The following is a 24,538-nucleotide window of genomic DNA, read 5'->3' on the forward strand; positions in this document are numbered from 1 at the left end:
GAAACACACCAAATTGTGTAATTTTTGGCCAGGTGGTCATACCAAGCCTGCACTCATTATTCCCAGCCTATAATTCAATAAATCACTATGTAGCAGGTATAAGCTATAGTACTAGATGTCATCTTGTGGGTTTTATTGAAAATGGCCAGATGGAAAGAGCTGTCCACTGCAACCAAAAAGGTATTGTTGAAATTCTCCCTATGCTTTTGGGAAACGCAGCCTTGGATGAGATCTCCAACCTCCAATTTCATTTTGAACTGTAAGCCATTTGCTATACGAGGCTGGATTGAGAGGTTGTGTACCAGTAAAGAAACTATTTATTAGATTTATCTACTGCAAAAAACAAAAAAAAACATCTTGCATTAGATGGTGTCGGGTAAGTTTGTAGGAGACGTACGGAGTGTTGTAATACAAATTAAATGCAATGAAAGTTTTCATGTTTGCTGTGTGTGATCCACCAAAGCATCTTATTCATTGGACAATAGGACATTTTTGTCTCGACTGAAAGCTACAAAAAATATTTGTATTTTTTATTGCCATTTACAAAATAGTGTAAAAACACACAACATAGTTCTTAATCTTTAGTGCATATTTTGCCTTAATAAATGACACATCTGATAAATAAATATCACACAGTTTGACCCTAACATAATGTAACTAAGCAGCATTGCATGTGTGTTTTGGATCTTATTTGTTAGCAATTCTCCTGAGATGATGAGCATAAACAGTTATACCTTAGCATCACAGTAATATCTGCGGAGCACAAACCTCGATGTTTAGTCTCATTGCACTCTGCTCAAAAATATCAATTTTAGGGGCACTGGGAAAATTGTTTCAGCGTAATTGAATTTGATGGGGGTTTATTCCTCGGCCATCGCGCTCTCACTCTAAATTTTAAGCGATCCTGTCAGGTACTGTACGTCTGCTAAATGGGTCCCTGGTGGGTTGCTGTGCCGGTTTAATTCATTGCAGTCGTCTGGCAGACTCGTACAGTCGTCCCTGCTTCTCTCACGCTCCGGTAAACCGACTGAGCTTCAGCATGTTGTAAGAGCTGATCGTGAACTCTGGCATATAGTGCTCTTAAACCAGTACAAAAAAGCCAATAGTTATGATCCGAATTAAATACTATGTTATTACGGAATGATTTCTGTACAGTATATGCTAAATAAGGTAATTTATCCAACAATAAACATTTCAGACTGTAGTTCTGTAGTCTGTAGTAGCATTGTTGTCAGATGCCCTCGATGCCGTTCATGGGAGTGGCATCACTTGGAAATAAATATAGTTATTTTTTGCGTTCTTTTGACAGTCAGATCATTAATCAGTAAAGTAGCATTTTAAGGCATGAACAAAAAATTAATAAAAAGAATTCAAGGAAAAAACACTTGAATATGTCATTTTGGTGATCAAAGTTGAGTTTAAGAGATACAATTATTGACTACAGGGGGATTTTAATTAAAAATGTGGCTATAACTGCTCCCGGTTCATTCGTCACAGTGAAAATAGAATGTTGATTTGAACGTTTTACATTATGGGATGTTGTGTGTTGTGTATGTGCTCCATTTTCTATAGTGAACTTTGCAACATTCACACTGTTATTGAACTAAAATTTGAATAAAGAATTTAACAAAACTGAAACTGTTATTTTCTTGTTTTTTACTTTTTCTTGTTTCTTTGAAACAATCTGTATTGTATAAAGTGCTGAATAAATACGTGTGACTTGATTGCACGTTTACGCACATATAGTAGATCATTCAGAAAAGTCATACTGTGCAGTATACATACATGCATACTTTAAATGTACACACTGTTAACTGCAAAAATGCAAAAAGTAGTATGTTCGTATGCTGTTCTGAACAAAAATTTTGAATGCCGACTGACAGGTTATTATCAGCTCTGATGGCAAGCGTGTGTGTGTGTGTGTGTGTGTGTGTGTGTGTGTGTGTGTGTGTGTGTGTGTGTGTGTGTGTGTGTGTGTGTGTGTCTCTTGTGGAGAAATTCACAGATTTTTCAGGCTCAACCCATGGGAATTTGCATTCTCTGTGTCTGTTGCTGCCTCTCCTTTAATTGGACTTGGTTTGGCAAGCGCATATGGTAATTTACGCTGCTGTGACTTTGTGATTCAAGTCGCTTAATAAGGCTTCTTTCTGTGCATGTTTTGAGAAATATGTACATATGTGTGTTAGCAGTGTTGGAGAGATATTAACGTTTTGTTGGTACTCCTTTGTAATTGTCCAGCTCTGGCCTTTTGTCCAGTTCAAATTTTGTTTTGGTCTCCTTTTCTTTTCTTTTCTTTTCCAATCCAATCCAAACAATATTCTGGTTCTTCTTCACATTCTGAGGAGATCTGCTAGTTTACAATCAGATTTTTCAAAATCTGAACTGAACTTTTTTCCAACCATTTGCAGCACAGCATTGCGTCACTCAAAGTGTGCAGTATTTGTTTAACGACACTCGTTTTTAGGGATGCACCAAAATGTGGAAAAAAAAAAAATCTGGGCCGAAACCAAAAATTCAGGAAAACCAAAACCCAAACCAAATAATAAAATAATGATCAATTTACTAATCAAATTTATTTAATAATAAACACTCTAATAGCTAAACCTGAGGTATATAAACAAACATTTATATAAACTTTTTAATAACATAATTGTTTCTATTCCAGTTTGTCGGGGAAATATAAACATTTATATGACAACTGTAATAACTTGTTTCCATGACAGATTTATTCCATGACAGTTCATCTAAAATCTGACAAGGCATCTATAATAACCAACTCTATCTCATGAAATGCGTCTCTATAGCACGCATTGTATTTATCGTGCAATTTATACGCAAAAGCGAGTTTTTACGTGCATATGATACGTAGGGTAAACTCCTTGGGTGAGATTAGTGGTGTGGGATATGTGCATGCACGGCATAAAGTGTGTATCATATGCACGCGATAACTACATATCATATGCATGTAAAAACTAATTTGTCACGTATAAATTGCACGATAGATACAAGGCATGCTAGAGATGCATTTAATTGGATCAGGCTGAAAATAACACATTAAGCCTTGTTTATACTTCGCCTGTGTCTGCATTGCGAGCCACCGCTGACTGCGTGCACACTTCCCAAACGGTCGAGGCTTTCCGTGCACATGCATACTAAATTGAGCTCGCTTTAAAGTCTTTTTGCACTTGGACAAATCCACACACAAATTATGTGAACATGCCCATCTTGGCAAGTTTCCTAGCAAACATAGTTGGTTGTGTCTTAAGTGAAAGTAAACAGTTGAGAAAGACAACGCATGTACAGTATCACTATATTGGATCTGTGCATTATGTCTTAAGGTGACAACACCCTACTATTCCTGCTGCTGTCTGTGTTATTAATGTTAAACAACTAAAGACAAACAAATCACTCGCTGCTCTTGACTGAATAACTGTTGTAAGCAGTGTGTGATTTTTAGCTGCATCTAGTGGTGAGGTAACGAATTGCAACCAACAAAAGTTACGGCGGCCGACAGGAAAATATGTCATCGTCTGAGACAGCAGAGAGTAGCCAGTTCAGCAATGAGGTTTCTTTACAAGGATTAATTAAGAAATTATGTTTACTTAATTATTCAGTAAAACTGCTCATTCTAAGGTAATACAAATATAACGGTTCATTAAGTAAGGTCTTTATACACCACTGAAACGTGCTCTGTAGCGCTGTTTGTTCGCTGTCGGCTACGCTAGAAACATGACGACACAATATGTTGACCTCTATAGAAGGGGGTGTCCGTTGTTAAGGAGATTTAAATGTCTCATTCTAAGGTAATAAAAAACATAACGGTTCATTATGCAAGGTCTTTATACACCACTGAAAACATAGTTATGGATCTTATATTGCATTTCTGTCAATAGATCCTCAGAAATATTACAGAATGTACCTTTAATAAGGATTCATCTTTATTTAACCTATATAGTGAATATTATATAACAAGCACTGTTTATTCTATTTGTATCTTTGCTCTATTGTAGTTTGATTATTTGTTCTTAAATGCATTAATGTTTCGCAAGTCATTATTACATATTCAGGTCTTTAGCGATCTATCTTTTTCAACATCTTCAAAATCAATATTTTGATCGCTGACAGCTTCTTCACCAGATTCACTATCAAGTGACAGTGTTGTGACTCAATAATATTTGATTGCATTCAGTACTTGCTCTACAGTAAGTTGGTGAGACATTTCAAGTTTTGCTGATGATATGTCCTATTCTTTTGTTTTCTGCCTGTAGTAACTATGAGTGAAACGTCACTTCATCATTGTGTATCAGACATTGTCACCTTGTGGAAAAAGGTGAATTGCACTTATTTAGTCATCAAAGATTCCTTTATTGTTGTGCAGAATAAATAAAACTGTTACACACCTCGGGTCGAAAGCGAAAAATGAATGGCAAAACACAGCTTCTTTTATAATTTAATCATTGTTTGCCTCATTATATTGTTTATAATGAATTGATTGAGGAATACTATGAGGTTGATGTCTAAATTAAAAAAATGAATGAGGAGGAGGGTAGTGAAAGACTACAGACCCAAGGTATGCGTTTAAGGCTTAAGCTCTAACTCTAATTTTAAATGATAGCATTTAGGATTTATTTATTTATTTATTTAACAACTAATTCAAATTTTAAAGAATAACATTTAGGATTATAATAACTTCAAATGTTGTTTATTTTGTTTATATAGCTGTTTATTTTAAATTGGTTAGAAATTCCCTATTGTGGGCTTGTTGCTACCCAGACATTCCCCTCTATAATATAACTTATAAGTATTCCCTTTAAAAACAGTAAAATCAGGGAAATTCTGCATTTTTTTTTTTTTCATGAGTACTTAATAAAATCATATTTCCAGTTAATTTGGTATGTATGTGCAATGCTTTTTTTTGTGCAGTATTTTTGTGCATACTTGTATTATGTATATGATTTAACACAAAATCAATCTCGCCAATACTGCCATTATCACACATTTTATATCAAATTTGAATGATAATAATAAAAAAAGAAATTGACAGAATACATATCATGGAAATGTGGCGTGAGAGGTGAGCACATCTCTGTCAGCATAAGGTCAGTATGGCTTGATGATTTGTCATTATCAGTATTCGAGAGTTTTCGATTTAGAAACAATCAAGTTCAAATTAGAATTGTGTGCGGTGTGTGTGTGAGAACAAGAGCTTTGAGAAGCTGTGTCAGTGTGTTTCTCTAAATGCTGAGCTTTAGTGAAGATGGCAGACATTTTTATCAGATGAAGGCAGCCACACCTGCGTTTGATAGAGAGTCTTATTTAAATGTAAAACATTTCTGTCTCGTGCATTACCATTCCATTCACTCTCCGCTCTTCTAAACAAAGAGGAACATCTCTTTATTTTCAAATCAAATCTCCCTGAGCTTGCTCTTCCCGCACAGAGCTCCATGTTTGTTTAATGAGAATGTGTGTTTGAATTGCAAACCCTCTCTCTTTGCAGTCACGAATTCAGGCATTTTATACTACATGACATTTAATTGAAGTTTAGAGGTGCGGTGATGAACAGGTAGAGGAAAACGTGTTATTGCAATTGGTGAAGATCAAGACCAATACTCATGAAACTTGAATGTGCTTGCCTTGTCAAATTTCCAATATTCCATATTTGTTTTGCATTCATTTAGCCTAGTTTAAAAGCATTAGTGTTTTTTGCACAGTCAAGTGCACTTCTCCTCAAATCTCAATATTGTAATTGTAATAAAGGATCTATTTATTTTAACACCATGCGTTTTTTGTGAACTGCTTATAATTTGTGCTGATGTAAATGTATAAAAAATGTAATGGGACTCGCCTTTGAAAATAATGTGAATACAAAGAAATTAAACCTTTGTGCAGATTATTTCAATACAAATTTGAGGGGAAATGTGCTTAAGTCATGAAATACTGAAATGATGTTGGAAGTAATTTTTTAACTAAAGGAAAATTATTAGAAATCAAATATAATTCGAATTTTGGGAATATTTAAGTAAAAAAATTCTATTTAGTTTGTTTAGCCCTGCCTACAGTCCTGAAATAAAACCACAAAAGACAAGTGTACTAAAATAGTGCTGAAGTACTACAAGACGTACGGAAAAAAGTAAAACTAAATATTGATGTATTAAAACAAGATACGAAAAAAATGAAAAACACCCTATCAAAATTACAAAAAATGTAACTAAAATTAAAATGAAAACAGAAAATATAAAAATGTTACCGAAGACTATAGTGGTATATTAATGATACTAAAATTCTTTATATTTGTGCCTGCAGAAAAAGTAAAACCAATGCTATTTCTTGGAAGTAACAACTACTACATAGAAAAACAAATTCATATTTTTATTCAATCAATTCAGAACATTTGATTGAATTTGGTGAACTGAGAACGTGTACCAGCCCTGCAACTGTACTTTATAAAAAAAAAAAGTATGTCGCCAAGCCCTACAATATTTTAGCATTTCTAATCTCTAAAAAGTGAAGCGAAGGGCATTCAGTGTTATTGTTGAGGGTTCAGCTCGTTCTATTTTGGTCAATCTGTGTGTGTGTCTCACAGACAGCACCAATACATGTGCATGTTTCTCATCCAGACCCTCAGGACTGGACCAGCGCCACACTGAGAATGAATTAAAGGACCCCTAAAGCCCACAAGGTTCATTTTGCCAAGCTCCCAGAGAGAAAATACACACACACACACACACACACACACACACACACACACACACACACACACACACACACACACACACACACACACACACACACACACACACACACACACACACACACACACACACACACACATACACACACACACACACACACGCTGCTTCACAACACAGCATCATTTCAACACTGTGTGTCTCAAAATATAGAGAAGCTGGTGAATTTCTGTCCTGTCCAATGCAGAACACAAATAAGCGCTCTCGGAATGTTTGGGCTTGTCGAAATAAAATCTGGAAAAAATATGTGGCACAAATTGCTGTATTGTTGTGCAAATTGTTGGTGTGGTGTTTTTGAGCATTACTATCATTTTTAGAGAAATGGTCTTGCAATATGTTTTCATTTTATGCAACACTGTGCCTATTTATTCGTGTGTGTGTGTGTGTAGGTGTGTTTGCACAACAGAAGCTTGCTTTATTATTTTTGGAGCATATCACAGCACGAGTCTAGTCTACCAGAGATGCATTAGACACTAAAGTGCATATATGCATATGCAGACACACAAGATCTCGTCGATGTGTGTGTGTGTGTGTGTCTTTGGCTGAGGTTTGGAGGTGTTTGGCAGTCAGACGGTTGGAAGGCAGGAGATGGTGATCAGTCACTCAGCAGGGAAATATGATGAATGAAAATAGATAGAGACAACAAACAGTGTTTTAGGGTGTATTGTGTAGGATTAAGTTCTTAACTTCATATTGTAGGGTTATTGTCTTTGGATTGGGTATATTATGTAGGTTTTATGCTTATTTTAGGTTCCGTGTTGAGGAGGTTATAGCTTTTAGATTTAAGGTGTTACTGCCATTATTGTGTAACCCTCGTTAAAAAGAAGTCCACTTAATTATTGTCAATGTGCACAGTAGTGTATTTAAAATCTTATTAAAAATAAATACTTTTTTACTTGCAGAAACAGTAATATAACTATAATGAAATGAAAGACCACTTAAAGAGAGTAGTGCACTTAAAGAGAGTGGACTTTTATGATTATACTTCTTAACACACTTAAGTACATTTTTAAAAAGAGCACTTTTACAAAGTTCTACTTTGAAGTACCTTTCTTTACAATCATTGTTTTCCTAATCTTTTGTCATGCTTTAAAGTACACTAATGTTGATATGTTGACTAACATACTAAAGCACATGCCAATATATATATATATATATATATATATATATATACTGTGTGTTGTTCGAACATATACATTGTATATTTTAAATCCGCTAAATTGCAACTATATTACAAATGTGCAAATACAAATGTATTTATATGCATGATATGCAAGTTTTAATAGAAATGCATTAAAGTATATTTTGGTTTGTCATAAATTATTGTCAGTTCATTTGGCATCACACTTTAACCATATTTCAAAGACAAGTAATGCAATTACACATAAAGATGTTCTACTTAAGTGTGTCAAAAAAGCTAATTGCATTTAATATATATTTAAACTATAATGCATTTTCATTTAATTGCAATAAACATTCAAGTAAGTGTCGAAAAACGTTACATTCATTTCACACTTAAGCATATTCTTATAAAAAGTAATCTTTTTAAAAATTATGCTAAAGCATACTTATTTTTCACAAGGGTAAAGTTTAGGGTGAGGCATTATTGATTTAGGAGTGCTAGTTGATTTGTATCCAAGTTTAGAGAAAAATAATATAGCAATCAAATTTAGCATTTTTTAAATTTAATTTATTTTTTTATTCTCATAGGGGGTAGGCCATGGGGTTATTGTGTTTATTTAGGGCTTATACTTCTAGGTTTAAGCATTGTGGTTCAACAATAGGGTGTTATTTGGATCACAAACCCACACAAACATCAATATCCTCTCTTTTTCTTTTGTCTCATGAGAGTGTTGGAAACTGTAAGTATAGTGGTTTTGTAGCAAGGCTAGCACACACACACACACACACACATACGCACCCACAAACACACTCGTATATTTGTCTTGTAATGTGTCAGTTCCGTCTGTCCTCTGTCCCAAATTGAAAAATTACAAGCAATGGATTTCCACTCCGACATGAATAAACTGCTCTTAACGTCAACAATCCAGGCAGCTGACATATCAACACTCATATTTTTCCTAAACATTATCAAGTGTGCTGTTATAGCCAGCAGCTATGAGCGAGCCGGCAGATGGAATCGCTAACTGGCCCTTATTTAAATGTCAGCCTGCTGACGGACCTGTGATGGCAGCACTAGCAGCTATTTGACTTGAACGTTTGCTTTTTGAATGTTGATTATTGAGCGGATTGTTTTTGTGTGCCTGCGGAGAAAAATAAAACCAACACAATTTCATGGAAACTATACTATATCCAAAGACAAACACATTCATAGTTTAATAAATTCAGAAAATTAAATTGAATTTGGTGAAGTGATATAATGTACCAGCCATGCAACTGTACTTTATAAAGAGTATGTTAAGGGAATTATAAAGGGATTTATTAGTTTTGTTGTATTGAATATTTCACATGTATCACCAAATAATAATAAATAAATACGTACATACATACATACATTCATACATACATCAATCTTTTTTTGCTGCTTGCCCATTTTTTCCAATGTGATAAAAATTAGGTTATATTCTTAGGTTAATCTTAATATTAGTTCAAGTTTTTTATGCGTTTTCTTTTTCTATTAGGCTTTTGTCAGTTTTAGTTTTAGTTATTGTATTAGTACAACTTAACATTATTTATTTAGTTTAGTTGCCAATGCAATAGTGTTGTCACAGTACTGGAATTTCTAACTTCGATACGGTACCTGGAAAAATATCGATATTCAACACCACAGAGAGATCTTCCATATATACCGCCATATCTCAAAATGCTTCTATTATTTGGGTAATTTCGTTTTAATAACTTACACACAGAACAAGGAAGGATTTATTTGAATTGCTGATCTACAAAAAAATAGTCAGTAATAAAATAACATCCAAACTAGTTGCAAACGATAACACAAATAAATACAATAGAATACAGAGACAAATGAAATGTCTTTAAGTTTTTTCAGGTGGATCTAACAGTATATTCAGGTAAGAAATACTACAGAAAGGAAAGTAGTCAAATGTAAAATAACACTGGATAGTTTTCATTGCAAAAATTAAAAAGAGATTAATGCTTAAAATTAAAGTTACAAAAGTTATTTAGTTAAGAACAGCAAGTGATTTTCTCTTTGATTTACAGACAGCAGCAGGTTTATTAGGCTGCTGTCACTTTAAGAGTTTATGCTGGGATCCAATATTCTGGTTCTTTTTGCGGCGTAGTTTTTCACCTATATTTAACAGCGCTTCGTCAGAAATACAAATACAACAACCGTTTTTAAAGGGATACTCCACTTTTTTTGGAAATAGGCTAATTTTACAACTCCCCCAGAGTTAAACTGTTGAATTATACCGTTTTTTTTAATCCATTCAGCCGATCTCCGGTTCTGGCGGTACCACTTTTAGCATAGCTTAGCATACATCATTGAAGTGGACAAGACCATTAGCATTTCTCAAAAAAAAAATGACCAAAGTGTTTAGATATTTTTCCTATTTAAAACTTGATTCTTCTGTAGTTACATCGTGCACTAAGACCGACGGAAAATGTAAAGTTGCGATTTTCTAGGCTGATATGGCTGGGAACTATACTCTCATTCCTGCGTAATAATCAAGATACTTTACTGCCGTACCATGAGTGCAGCAGGCGCAATGATATGACGCAGCGCCTGAAAATAGGCTACCTTCAGTCAACTGCGCTGCGTCATATCTAAAATCGCAACTTTACATTTTCCGTCGGTCTTAGTGCACGATGTAACTACAGAAGAGTCAAGTTTTAAAAATATCGAAACACTTTGGTCATTTTTTTTTGAGAAATGCTAATGGTCTTGTCCACTTCGATGATGTATCTGGTAGCGCCAGAACCGGAGATCGGCTGAATGGATTCAAAAACGGAAAAACTCAACAGTTTAGCTCTGGGGGAGTTGTAAAAGGAGCCTATTTCCCAAAAAAGTGGAGTATCCACTTTTAAAATCCTATCTATTGGTTGAAAGGACAGGAGTAAACGGTCACTAGTGGGTTGTGACGGCTGTTGATCAAAATGTGGAGCGGTGATTCGTTCCATGTGTTTCTGTCAGAAAACAAAAGGATAATTCGGTAAATTAAATTTTTAATTTAACAGAATTTATCAACTTGTTGCCTGCTGTGGTTGTTTTAATTCACATCCTTTCTAAAAAAATATGAATGTTTTTGGTATAATATAATCATATTTAATATATTAAATTCATGTTGGTTTATATTCTATTTGTTCATTATTTATTTAGTTGGACTTGGTCAGAAATGTTTCAAAAATAGTTATCTGCATGATGCCTGCCTTTTGGCTCAGTGATGTTGAATTTAAACGTCATGTAAAATAAAGACATGTTATGTTACACTGTGATGTAATGGTGTTTTCTGGAAGGGACTAAAGAACAAAGACATTTTTATCAGCTGAAAAGCATGAATACAAATGTTTTTATTAAGTTAGATAAACATATAACAGTTTCAGGTTATGTTTTAGTGTTGGTAACACATTGTCCCACACATACTTATAATTGTCCCACATTTGGTTTGTTTGATGGTGGTCACCCTATGGTTTGTGCCGGTTAAAGTTTTGTTTGTGCTGCTTCGGTTTTTAAGATATTAGACATTTAATTACTGGTGATGGCGTCACCAGCCCCTATCCCGAAATAGGCTCAATCGTTTGTGCTTCGGTCAACATTTATTTTTTGCTGCTTCGGTTTCTTAGATATTAAAATAATATTTATTGGTCATTCTGAGGTCACTCAGCCCCCCACATGCTCCAAATCCACGCTAAATAGTCTCGTAGCTAAAATGTGCTTCTTTGGGCTGTTCTGCTGCTTCGGTTTTTAAAATATTAGACACTAAATTATAGACGATGATGTCACCAGCCCCGGACCTGCTCCACAATTCACCCAAAAAAAGGCTAGTCTTCGAATTTGACCCGTCAGATTCCGTGACCTTATATATTTATTAGTATCTGATCAATATGCTTTATAAAATATAAATGGGAGATGGATATACATCACATGAGTCACTTTATTGAACATTACAGTCAGTTATGAAGAAATAAAGAGCGGTCACATTTTTCGGTAGCTATGAATTTGACCCGTCATATTCTGTGATCTCAGAGTAATGAGCCTATGCATTTGTAAGGAAAAACTGTAGGATCTTCAACATTATGTAATTATAGTTAATAGTAATACAAATAAAGATAAGCATATGTAGCAAGCATATGAGAATATTGAATACAAAACGAAACCATCATTAACACAGTCCAGCATCAGGCAACAACAGCGCAGCATAATGTTGACAGCAAACGGATGTCGACTCCTGATAAGGCAGAAAATTATCACAGACGTTCCAACAACGCACTGGTTCTATCACCTGCAGATTCGTAATAATCTTCAGAAACACTACAATTTCTCTGTTCACGCTCCCCTTCATCTGCAAGTAAATTTAACGCTCGTATCAGCTCTGCAGCCGCCATGTTCCCTTCCAACAATTCAAAATATGTAACATAGCCTATGTTAACCTGTTGCAGAGCCCCGCCTTGATGCAGTGATTGACGGGACAGGGCCGGGACGTGATCGGCTCGGAATGCATTTTCAATTTGCACATTGAATTTTGCTACATTCATTGCGGGACATTTAATGAAAATGAAATCGCAAGTGTCTTAACTGTGAGTGTAAATGCAATTAAGAAAAATAACATTTAAATGATCATTTTGCTACAGTCTTTGGTTAAACATGTTAAAATATCTAATCATTTCCTTAATACATTTTAATTTTAATTGTGCAACTTATAAAGCGTTAAACTATGTATTCAATTTAAAACTAATGTATGAAATGGCAAATGTAAATAATATAGTTGATTTTTCATTTTCATTTTGCACCAACGTTGCACAAATGTAATGGAAAATGTAAATTCAAATACAGAAATGCGTTGCCAGTTTACATATTGCATTGTCATTTTGCATATCACATTTCAAATTGAATATTGCTACTCATATATGCTTCCATAGATAGATAGCGAAATTTTTGACAACACTACAATACAACATTTCTAATTTTCCGCTAAATGAATAAATGCTTTTATTTTAGCTTTTATTTGATTTAATGAAATTTTAGTATAGTTTTGGTTTTATTTTAACAACATCGCTGCATCATTGAATTAACGACACCCGTATATTATCATTCGTAGAATTTCGTAGAATTTGGTTTAAACCATATTGTTGCCATTCCTAATAAAGTCACCAGCCAAGTGGCATTTAACTCAATTTTATTCAATCACCAAACACAATTTTACCCTGACTTGGCGGTGTTCATTTTGGACCGTGTCCAGGTGTTCTTAAAGGTAAATTGGATATCCATTTATAGATTTGTCTTAGTGATTCAGTCGATAGGTGAAGACATTAGTGGACAAAGCTAAAGCAGAACATTACTATTCCCTTTCCAAATCTCTACTGATTTATCGATTGGTGTCTTTTGAAAACCGGTCCGCCATACCGACTGTGTGTTTTCAGGAGTGGAAAGCAGTTATTTGGAAGGTAAAGAGATTGATATGCTTGGTGGTGGTTTGATCATTAGGATGTTTGCCGACACATGGCTAGTTGTAGGACCGTTTGTGACTTTAATCGATACTGAAGCGTCTTTGCATTGATTTGTGTCATTCTAATTTCCTCACGGTGCACGTTTTTGTCTTGGAGGTGTTTGCATTTGGGCTTCACATGGCTGTGTGTTCTCCAGAGCATCGGTTTGGAAAATATCCCATCAGCGGCGGAGAAATGCAGTTGTCCGTGCGCAATCAGAGGTCTGGAATCCAGGATTTTCAGTGTAATCCTCATTGTGTTGCATAATTTATTCTAATCTAAAACGAATCCTCTCGATCCCGTGCTGAAACCTGATTAAATTCTGAGCTCAACCTCAGCTGACCCGGCCCGGCCACATAAACAGGTAGTGTGTCGGACAGAGCGGACGCATGTTGTGCTGGCAAATTCTCTAAGGGTGGATGAATTCTGAGCGGATTTGCTTCGATCCTCTTAAACTCTGATAAATATTTATCCATGTTGAATTTCAAAGTTTGAGTTGAGAAATGTACATTCTTTTGGCACAATCCTTCCTCGTAACGTGCTCCAACTGGCATCATAAAAATTCCCTCCATGACTCACTAAATTTTGACAGTTTATTTTTATTTTTTAAAAACAACGACTACATAAAGAAAAAGACGAGTAGCTTTATGTTATCATTTCAGAAAATGAATTGGGTGAACTGACATGTACCGGCCATGAAACTGTACTTTATAAAATGTAAAAATGAATTTTTTTCTAGTATATTTATTATAGCAGAGGTAATTTTGTGTTTATCATATTTTTAATGTGAGGAATATATTCCAGATATGTGTCACTAAATAAATAATTGAATACAAATATATCTTTATCTTAAATGAAGCTGATTTTGGATTCGATTTTTTTTTCTTCAGTTCTCATTTTAATTTAAGTTTTAGCAATTTTGTTATGCGTTTTAGTAATTTTAATTAGTTTAGTTACTATTTAGCTTTAATTTGTTTTTTCGTTTCAGTTTCAGTCTAGTAATTTTAGTACTAAAATGTATTTATTTCGGGTAGTTGCCAAAGAAACATTTCTAATTTGTATTTTGTATTGTTTTTATTTCAGTTTTATTTCAATTAACAAAAAATCAAATGTTTTATTTTATTTCTATTTTAAAAGTTCTAATAAATGCTATTCCTTTGCATATTCTATGCATTAAAAGATCCTGAAAAAAATATTACACTTTCCATAAAAATATGAAGCAGCACAACTGTTTTCAACATTGATAATATTAATAAATGCTTCTTGAGCAGCAAATCAGCATATTAGAATGATTTCTGAAGGATCATGTGACACTGAAAACTGGAGTAATGTATTTTTTTCATCAATAATACATTTTATTTTAAAATATATTCAAATAAAAGCCTATTTTTATAATATTTCAAAATATTACTGTTTGTTTTTTTTTTTGTTGTTTTTTTTTTTTATCAAACAAATGCAGCCTTTATGAGCATAAGAGACTTATTTTAAAAACATTTAAAATCTTAATTATTCCAAACCGGTAGTGTATGTATATTTATGTGATATGTTGCATACATATTTACATTTTCTTTTAATTTATACTTACTTGCAATATTTTTATATTGCATTTATTATTATTACAAATTTTAATTCTAACAATGCAGAGAGTATCCCTGTTAAGTCAGCTTTAAAAGGTGTGTTGGGATTCCTCATTTAGATAGCTAAGTAAAGGTGTATTTGCATAATGAAATGGCAGTAAATACGTTCAGTCTGATTTTGCACATGGGTGCTTTTGTCCTCTAAATATTAGTCACAGTTTCACATACACGCTGATCCACAGACTCTGATGCACTTTGCACAGAAATACACACTCAAGTTCTTTGCCACACACACACCCCGCCACTCAAAAACCATTTGTTCCCCCTCATTAGCCACATGCTAACTGTTCAATGAATCAGCCACGAGTGTCTCAGGTGTTGGACTTTCATCACACGCTGATCTGCTGACATTACTCTGACATTGAGCCTTATGGAAGATTTCATCTTTAAATGATTGCCATGATTCTTGCAAAACTCGATTTGAATCTTTAACGTGGCACATTTTCGCGGAAAACTGAATAATCAGCAGAAAATAATGTATATGGCGGATCATAGCTAATAATCTATGGTAACATAGGTGTCATCCAGTACAGATTTTGCTGTACTCTTTACAGAAATATATACATAGCTAATTTAATAATTTACCCCCCACCCACAAAAAAAGTCTTAATTTACTTACCCTTGTTGAAAGAAGTACACTTTAGCAGACGTTTAAAAAGATTATGGAAAGAATATACTTTAAAAGAATATATTTCAAGGGCTAGTTCACCCAAAAGTGAAACTTCTGTCATTAATTACTCGTCCTCGTGTCGTTCCAAACCCGTAAGAGATTCATTCATCTTCAGAACACAAACAAAGGTCTTTTTTAATGATTTTAAGCCCCAGAAAGGTAGTAAAGCCATCATTTTTGTAATCCATGTGACCAGTGGATTAACCTGAATTTTATGAAGCGACACAAGTGCTTTGTTTGTTCAAAAACAAAACAAAAAAAACAAATATACTGCTTTATTTACAAAATATTAATTTGCAAGGCACGTTCACACAACACACATGCCGTGGTGCTCTCATGAACGCGCACGCGCATGTGTGTGAAAGAAAATGAAAGACATAAAAGCTTCTAAAAAGGGACAACTGTGGCATCATGCTGTCAAATGTCAGTGTCGTGCGTTACAAAGTTATTACAGTATATTTTGCTGAAAAATTATAAAAAGTGTGCAATAATGAACCACACTAAAAGCAGAGACATTTATTAAGTAAATAATGTCAATTTTGATTTGATGAAGTATTCATTGTATGAATAAAATATAAAAAAGTAAATGGAAATTCTTGTCATCCTTTACTCAAATGAGATATTTTGAATAATGTTGGTAGCCAAACGTTTGATGGGCCCCTTTAAGTTGTATTTTTTTCCATGTACTATTGAAGTCAGTGGGGCCCATCAACTGTTTGGTTATCGACATTCTTCAAAATATCTTCTTTTGTGTTCTGCAGAAGAACATACAGGTTTGGAACAACTTCAGGGTGAGTAAATGATGACAGAATTTTTATTTTAGGGTGAACTATCCCTTTAAGTGCCATATTAAAGATTCAACTAGATTTTGAAAGAAAATGCTTCTGTTGCTTCTTGCAAAAATGCTCGTTAAAGTTTTTAGCATACTTCTGGATGTTTGATGGATACTGTGAAAGGTTCTGGACAGTGACTGGCCCAAGTAAAAAGAGTCCATCCTCAAGTCTATATTCTGGTTTTGTGGTTCAATCCCTCCAAATCGATTCTTTTTTCTCAATCAGTGCAGGATGAGTTACAGCATGTGCTAAAGTGCATTACTAAAGGTTATAAATGTCATCAAGTGTCAGCAATAGTAATGATCCCACTAATGATCATTGTTCCATCTGTTTGTGTGTTTTCAGGTGTAATAACCGGACGCAGTGCGCTGTCGTTGCTGGACCGGATGCGTTTCCTGATCCCTGCCCTGGAACATACAAATACCTAGAAGTCCAGTATGAGTGCGTCCCATACAGTATGTATCAGAAAACCTTAACATCCCTGCATCTCTTTTTTTTTTTTTTCAGAGATCACGTCACCCTAAACATTACAAAATCTTTTTCTTGCAGCTCAGTGGGAAACGTCAACGTAATAACTGATTTATTCCCTTTTTTTCCCGCAGTTAAAAGTCTCTCCTTCATTTGAACTCATCCATTCCTATCTGCCGTGTGTGTGTGTGTGTGTGTGTGTGTGTGTGTGTGTGTGTGTGTGTGTGTGTGTGTGTGTGTGTGTGTGTGTGTGTGTGTGTGTGTGTGTGTGTGTGTGTGTGTGTGTGATGACTTTGGTTTCTGTGAGCTCTGTGATAAACTATGTAAGCGCTACACTTTGTCAAAATGAGTAAGTTGCCAGATAGCTAATGATAGCGTTTGGCCATGATAGATTCGCTCTTCTGTATCTTTAGTTATGAGACCGAAGTGTCGCATCCATCTACCTGCAGGAATACCTGCGCATGAGCTGTGGTATTTACTCTGTTAGCTTTTCCTTACGCCTGTGTTCGTCTTTACTGATAAATGAAAGCCGCACTAGATTCACTGTTCAGTGAATTGAGTTTAATTGTTGCAGATAAAGCTACAGAGGAAACAAGGAATGTTTTACGGCAGCTTTTTGCACAAATGCAGGTCTTCACACAACCATTCACATGTTTGGATTCAGTAAGAACGTTTTTTATTTTAATTTATTAATTAACACTTTTAGTCAGAAAGGGTGCATTAAATTGATCTAAAGTGACAGTAAAGACATTTATAATGTTGCAAATGTTTTCGACTCCAAATAAATGCTGTTTTTTTTCTCTTCATCAAATAATCCTGAAAAAAACAATTACCACAGTTTACACAAAAATATGAAGCAACATTGATAATAATCGGAAATCAGTATATTAGATTGATTTCTGAGGGGTCATGTGACTGGGGTAATGATACTGAAATTTCTGCTTTGCATCACAGGAATAAATTACATTTTAAAATATATTCAACCAGAAAATTGTCATTTTAAATTGTTATATTTCACTGTTTGTACTCTATTTGTATCAAACAAATGCAGCTTTGGTGAGCATAAGAGACTTATTTCAAAAAACATGAATAAATAAATAATTACCTCAATCATATTTGGGGTGAAATATTACAGTCATGTGAAAAATCATGTGAAAAATTAGTCCAGTAAATAATTTACTCAGTCAACAAAAGTGTTTCTGTTTAACGCAAACGTATTAAAACGTATTGAATTTAAAACATTTTAAATGTCATGCCTATAATTCAAAATGGCAGAATGTTCAATTTTGGGTGAATGATTTCTTGAATATCAAATTGTCAATTAACACAAAAAAAAAACAACAACTCGTCTTATGGCTTGACTCCTCAAAGTCTCACATGTGTAATTTAATCTGAGTTATCCAGAGGACGTTTGAGATAGTGTGTATTTGTCACTGTCAGAGCTCATTCACGTGTGTTTATGCCAGAGAGACACGTCGCCTGTTTATAATAATATTATCAGTGACAAATGCTCCTCAGCACATATTAAATCTGTCATTCTGCTGCCGCATGAAAGGAGACTGAAGAAGGCTTGAAAGGCTTGATGAAGAGAGGATCAGATAGTGGAGGAAGGCTAGATGAATGAACTGAGTAATGAAGAGCGGGGAAAAGGGCGGAGCTTGTAATTGCAGAGCAAGGTGGAAAACGTCAAGTTTACCTGGAAAATACCTGGGGAAATCTACTGCATTATACTCTCAAAATGTTGCAGTTGATGAGATATTATAATGGTTTTAATAGAAGTCGCTTCTGCTCATTATGCCATTGAGAAGATCTTTTTGATGAAATCTGAGAGCTTTCTGTCCCAGACAGCTACGCGACTGACACTTTAGCGCTTCAAAAAGTTCATAAAAAGATCGTAAAACTAATCCTTATGAATTGAGTGGTTTAGTCCAAATTGTTTTGAAGAGATACGAAGAGACTCGAAATGATCGAGTCTCTTCGGAAAATTTGGACTGAACCACTCAATACATATGGATTAGTTTTACGATCTCTTTATGAACTTTTTGAAGTGTCAAAATGGTAGTTGCCTAGCTGTCAACGGAGGGACAGAAAACTCTCAGATTTCATAAAAAATATATGTGTATGTATTCCGAATATGAACAAAAGCCTTACGGGTTAATTAATGACAGAATTTTCATTTATGGTTGAACCAACTAACCCTTTAATGCATCCTTACTGAATAACAGTATTTCGTTAAAAAGAAAAGTACTGACCCTGAGCATTTCAACGATAGTGTACATGCAATACAATAATTTCAAAAATAACTATTTTTATTTGTGAGATAAAACTCACTGAATTAAACATGTAATGTGTGGCATGTAATGAAGTCACGTCATAACAGTGAAAACAGTGCTGCATAATGCATACTGTTTCACACACTGTTCTGAGAATCGTTGTATTCAGTATGCAGTGTGCACAACACGAGTGCATACGATAATAGCATTTACTAAAATGTGCACATTTGGAAGGGGTTCAATCTCCTCAACAACCACCAATGTACAGCATCCACCTGGTGATGCGACAGCAGCCATATTGCGCCAGAACGCCCATCACACGCCAGCTTATTGGTGGAGAGGAGACAGTGATGAAGCCAATCATGGGGATGATTAGGGGGCCATGATGGACAGAGGCCAATGGGCAAATTTGGCCAGGATGCCGGGTTAAACCCCTTCTCTTTTTTCCGATTGACATCCTGGGATGTTTAATGACCACAGAGAGTCAGGACCTCAGTTTAACGTCTCATCCGAAGGACTGTGCTCTTTGACAGTATAGTGTCCCCATCAGTATACTAGGGTGTTAGGATCCACACAGACCACAGGGTGAGCACCTCCTGCTGGCCTCACTAACACCTCTTACAGCAGCAACCTAGTTTGCCCAGGAGGTTTCCCATCCAGGTACTGACCAGGCTCAGCCCTGCATGTTTAGCTTCAGTGAGCAACCAGTCTTGGGCTACAGGGTGAAATGGCTGCTGGCCATATACATAGCAATAGTCTATCTACGTGTTTTTTTTTTTTTTATCAACTTTTATAAGCGATATCAAATTTGATTTGTTGTTGCAACAATTTTTTACTCAAGATTTGAGTAAAATGCAAGACAACTAAAAAAAAAATCCCTGAGACAATAGGTGGACAAAACTTTCAGATTTAAACATGCTAGGCATGTGACAACAATGTAGCATGCTGAAATTGGAAATATTTATTGATTCATAATCTGTAGCCTACTCTTTTTGCATATTTAAAAAAATAGTAGGTAGTATGCTGTATACTGAACTTGCATTCTGAGTCAGAGATAAGGGAAAGCGACGTATAGCTTTTGAACTCCAAACAGACAAGAGAAGTGCGTGGAGCTTTTGAAATCCACAGAAATAACAGATGGGCGGTGCTCTTGAAACCCAGTGGGCGGGGCATCTGAGGTAAGGTGAAAGTGATGTCTGTATTCAGGTCTTGGTTTGATCGATCGAAGAAAGAGAAAAGAAATACTGAATCTGGGAAGGATATTTGGTCAGGGGGACAAATGTGAAACTCTTTTGGTGTTTTGCTGTGGAAGATGGTGGTAGGTATCATGTTTTTGCTGTAGGGAAGGCGTTTGATAAGATAATTTGTTGTGTGTTAGTATTCATTGAGAAAGACCACCAGTGAGTGTCTGACTGACAGCCAGCGTCTCTCCCATTACACATCAAATATAAAACGCACCGGGACAGTGAAGGTGATTTTGTGTTCATGCTGACCCTGAGTGATGGACACTGCTGTTGGTGTCTGGAGCTCATGGTGGCATTATTATGTACTTCAGGTTTAACCTTGAATTCTTCTGAAGAGTTTTTGAAGCATACACACACAAGTACACTCTCACCATCATCTATCATCAATTCACACAGTTTCAAAACAACTGTGTAATCATTCTGATTTTAAAATACTTATTTGCCAGTTTAATGTGCACAGTATTCTGACGTCAACTTCTGTTTTACTGTGGTTCTAAGCAGTTGCAAACTAATTAAAATCAAAAAATGGAAGCTGTTCCACAGTGAGCGAGGGACAAATAACGGCTGTCTTCACATTGACTGCCGATATCGAGCCAATGGTCTGTTCAGACTCTTTACCAGGTGTACCACAGATATTTAATTAGTGCTTAATTACTTTCGCCTTAAATCCAGTTCCCAATAATGCCGTTTCAGCAGGACTGAAGAGAATGGCTGGCCCAGCATGCATTGTGCCTGTGTGTGTTCAGATGCGGCCCTTTGTCTTTTGTGTGTCTGCACAGAGAGAATCGCTTTATGGATTCTGGCCTTTATGAGGGCAATAGAATGAGAGCTGATTGTTTTGGCAGGTTTTTTGCACCTGCGTCTTTCTCTCGCCGTAATCAATCTTCCGTGCATAAGCTGATATCGCTCTGTGCAGTTCGCATTCAATGTTCTGTAGTCTTGCCAGACGATTCGCCATCATCGGCCTTTTAACAAACAACACCTGTGCTCAATCTGTGAGCGCATTCTCCTTTACCTGTCGCAGTGTTACCAGGACGACCCGCTGTTTGCACTACACCGCCTCGTTGAGTGTCGTCCAATCGGAGCATGCGATCTGAACGTGGAAACCAGTAGGCTGGTCATATTGGCGTCTACCGACCTTTTGCTTGTATGCAGCTGTGTGATGTGCAACCAATCAACAGTTAATTACCCTGATTCTGAACGCCAGTTAATTGGTCTTGGCAGTATCTGGATGCTATCAGGTGTTTATCATACGCAGGTGATTACAGGTATCGGTTGGGTCTGAATCCGATTAAAACCAGAGCCAAGACATCGGCTTGTTTCTGGACGTGTTCACCCGCCCCTCCTCTGACCCGGCAAGCTGCGCTGAGAGGTTCAAAGGAGATTTGGAGAGATCATAGCATCCAAATAAGCGTCTACTGGGCTTTCGCCCCAAAATCACAGAATATAATCAATGTGGACAGCGCTGAAGACCACCGCTGCGCTGGAAAACAGATTGGGCCCACAAGCAGCTCGTGGAAATAATATGAATCTCCTATCCAAACGGCTTGGCTCTTCTTGAAGCTTTTCGATCCAACTGTCCACAGAGGATGTGGAAAAAAATCAGTATCAGATTATGGATATACAGAGACTGAAACGATAGCCTTGTGGGTTTATTAATTTAGGTTGTTTTTAGGTCAGTAATTGAATCAACGAGACCCATAATGAGTCCCATGTTTCATCTGCTTGTCTGAATTTTGACCCTGAAGAGGAAATGTGTCCAGAACAGAAGTCGAGTCTGCGTTTCGAACACAATAACTCGGGCACAGATCGCTTCAACATTTTTTTTCTTCAGGAATATGCTGCAATTTGGTGTCCAATTATTTTAAAGCAGTAGAGACATCAATCCTGTTGTTGTTGTGAGAACTATTAGATATGTATTCTAAAATTGTTATCTAGTATAAAATTAACTGAGCATGAAAAATCGTTTTAAACACATCAAATTATCCTGCCCCCTTTAAAATTGTGATTCTTAGCCTGACCCACCTTAGAGTGTATCAAACAACTAAAATCCAAGTGCATAATGAATAACTTCGGTTGAATTGATAATTCATTATAGTAAAAAATTATTTTAATCTTATTTCCATAAGAGTGCTAAATTTGATCACCAAATGAATGTCAGTTGTTGTCAAATTGTTGTCATGGGGAAACCTCCAAACATTTGTTGTCTATGAAAATCCTTGAATGGTCTTTACATGACATCCCGACTTAAAACGGTGTCAGACAAATTCACTAAAATATAATGTCCACTACATGATAAGATAGGGTTTAGGATAGGACAGGACAGGACAGGATATGATAGGATTGGATAGGATATGATAAGTTAGGATAGGATAGTACAGGATAGGATAGGATAGGATAGGATAGGATAATACAGGATAGGATAGGATAGTACAGGATAAGATTGGATAAGATATGATAGGATAAGTTAGGATAGGATATGATAGTACAGGATAGGATACAGGATAGGATAGGATAGGATGTAGGACAGGATAGTAAAAGACAGGACAGGACAGGACAGGATAGGATAGAATATAGGACAGGATATGATATGATATGATATATGATATGATATGATAGGATAGGATAGGATAGGATAGGATATAGGATAGGATTGGATAGGATATAGGATAGGACAGGACAGGACAGGATATAGGCTAGGATAGGATAGGATATGGGATATGTTGGGATGGGATGGGATGGGATATGATATCATATAATGTCATGTCATGTCAGATCAATCCCAAATTTGAGTAACTTTAATAGCAAAAACTGCAGACCTCATAACAAAATGAATGAACATAAAATAAAACTGCTCATATGGTCTTTCATTTGATATCCTGGGGTTGATGATTGACATTAAGCACTGATCTTTTGTAGGAAAAGAAGAGGAGAAAAAGTTTCAGACCCTATTTTGTTCCCTTTAACGGAAATGCATGGTTATGTGTTTAAGTCAAATCACTGCTGTAGTATGGTAATGCTTTTTACCTTGTTAATCTAGTTTTCGTTATTAGCTGGCCGTTTTCAATTTTAATTCAGAAGGATTATTAAAGCATCAACTCCTCAAGCTCACACCTGCTGTTGTGTGTGTGTGTGTGTGTGTGTGTGTGTGTGTGTGTGTGTGTGTGTGTGTGTGTGTGTGTGTGTGTGTGTGTGTGTGTGTGTGTGTGTGTGTGTGTGTGTGTGTGTGTGTGTGTGTGTGTGTGTGTGTGTGTGTGTGTGTGTGTGTGTGTGTGTGTGTGTGTGTGTGTGTGTGTGTGTGTGTGTGTGTGTGTGTGTGTGTGTGTGTGTGTGTGTGTGTGTCTGTCTGTCTGTGTGTCTGTCTGTGTGTGTCAGTGTCTGTGTCTGTGTGTGCGAGAGAGGGGATTTCATACACCTGACTAGTATTTATTTCTGTGTGGTTTTGATCAAGTGTGAAGAGTGAGATTGGCCAGTTATGTTTCGTGTCAACTGGACTCTCTTTCTTCAGTTCAGAGAGCAGCTAGATATATATTTGTGCATTTAAACTGTACACAAATTAAGTAGTTTTAACCACCATAACTAAGATTCATGTATTTTAAAGACGGCAGACATTCTTTCACTGTGAACGTGTAAATTGTTTGTAGTTCACTAATCTACAATCAGCCATATGCTTTACATATGGACTACAAACATTTTGATTCCCAGTGAACCAGTATGTCTGTAAGTTATAGAAAATATTGAAACAAATTCCAGTCAAGTCTCATTAAGATGGTGCTTTAAACAAGTATGCTTATTTTAATATCTTGACTAACATAAAAAGCACATGCAAATAACTTTAATATGATAGTATTTGTAACAGCAGGGTGTTATTCGATATTGAATTTGAAGTGAATATATTTTAAATGCACTAAATAGCAACTTCATTACAAAAGTGTAACTGCAACCAACCAACCAACCAATCAATCAATAGGAGACAATTGAAGTAATTATGAAATTACATACAGATGTACATGGGTGGGTCAAAAAACACTCTCAAG

The 24,538-nt window shown here is 35.7% G+C and overlaps 1 protein-coding gene across 24 annotated transcripts in view; it reads left to right on the forward strand.

Moving 5' to 3' along the window:
* LOC143710812 (adhesion G protein-coupled receptor L3) overlaps window positions 1-24,538 on the forward strand; it is a 347,776-nt gene that overhangs the window by 182,355 nt on the left and 140,883 nt on the right. For all 24 annotated transcript variants that reach the window (XM_077202032.1, XM_077202015.1, XM_077202025.1 and 21 more), the window contains one exon: window positions 16,862-16,971. In XM_077202032.1, the coding sequence (XP_077058147.1) occupies window positions 16,862-16,971 (110 nt within the window). The remainder of the gene's footprint in view (window positions 1-16,861; window positions 16,972-24,538) is intronic.

Source organism: Siphateles boraxobius, unplaced genomic scaffold (assembly GCF_051911475.1).
Source record: "Siphateles boraxobius isolate OS27281-9 unplaced genomic scaffold, OSU_SipBor_1 48, whole genome shotgun sequence".
Lineage (NCBI taxonomy): Eukaryota > Metazoa > Chordata > Actinopteri > Cypriniformes > Leuciscidae > Siphateles > Siphateles boraxobius.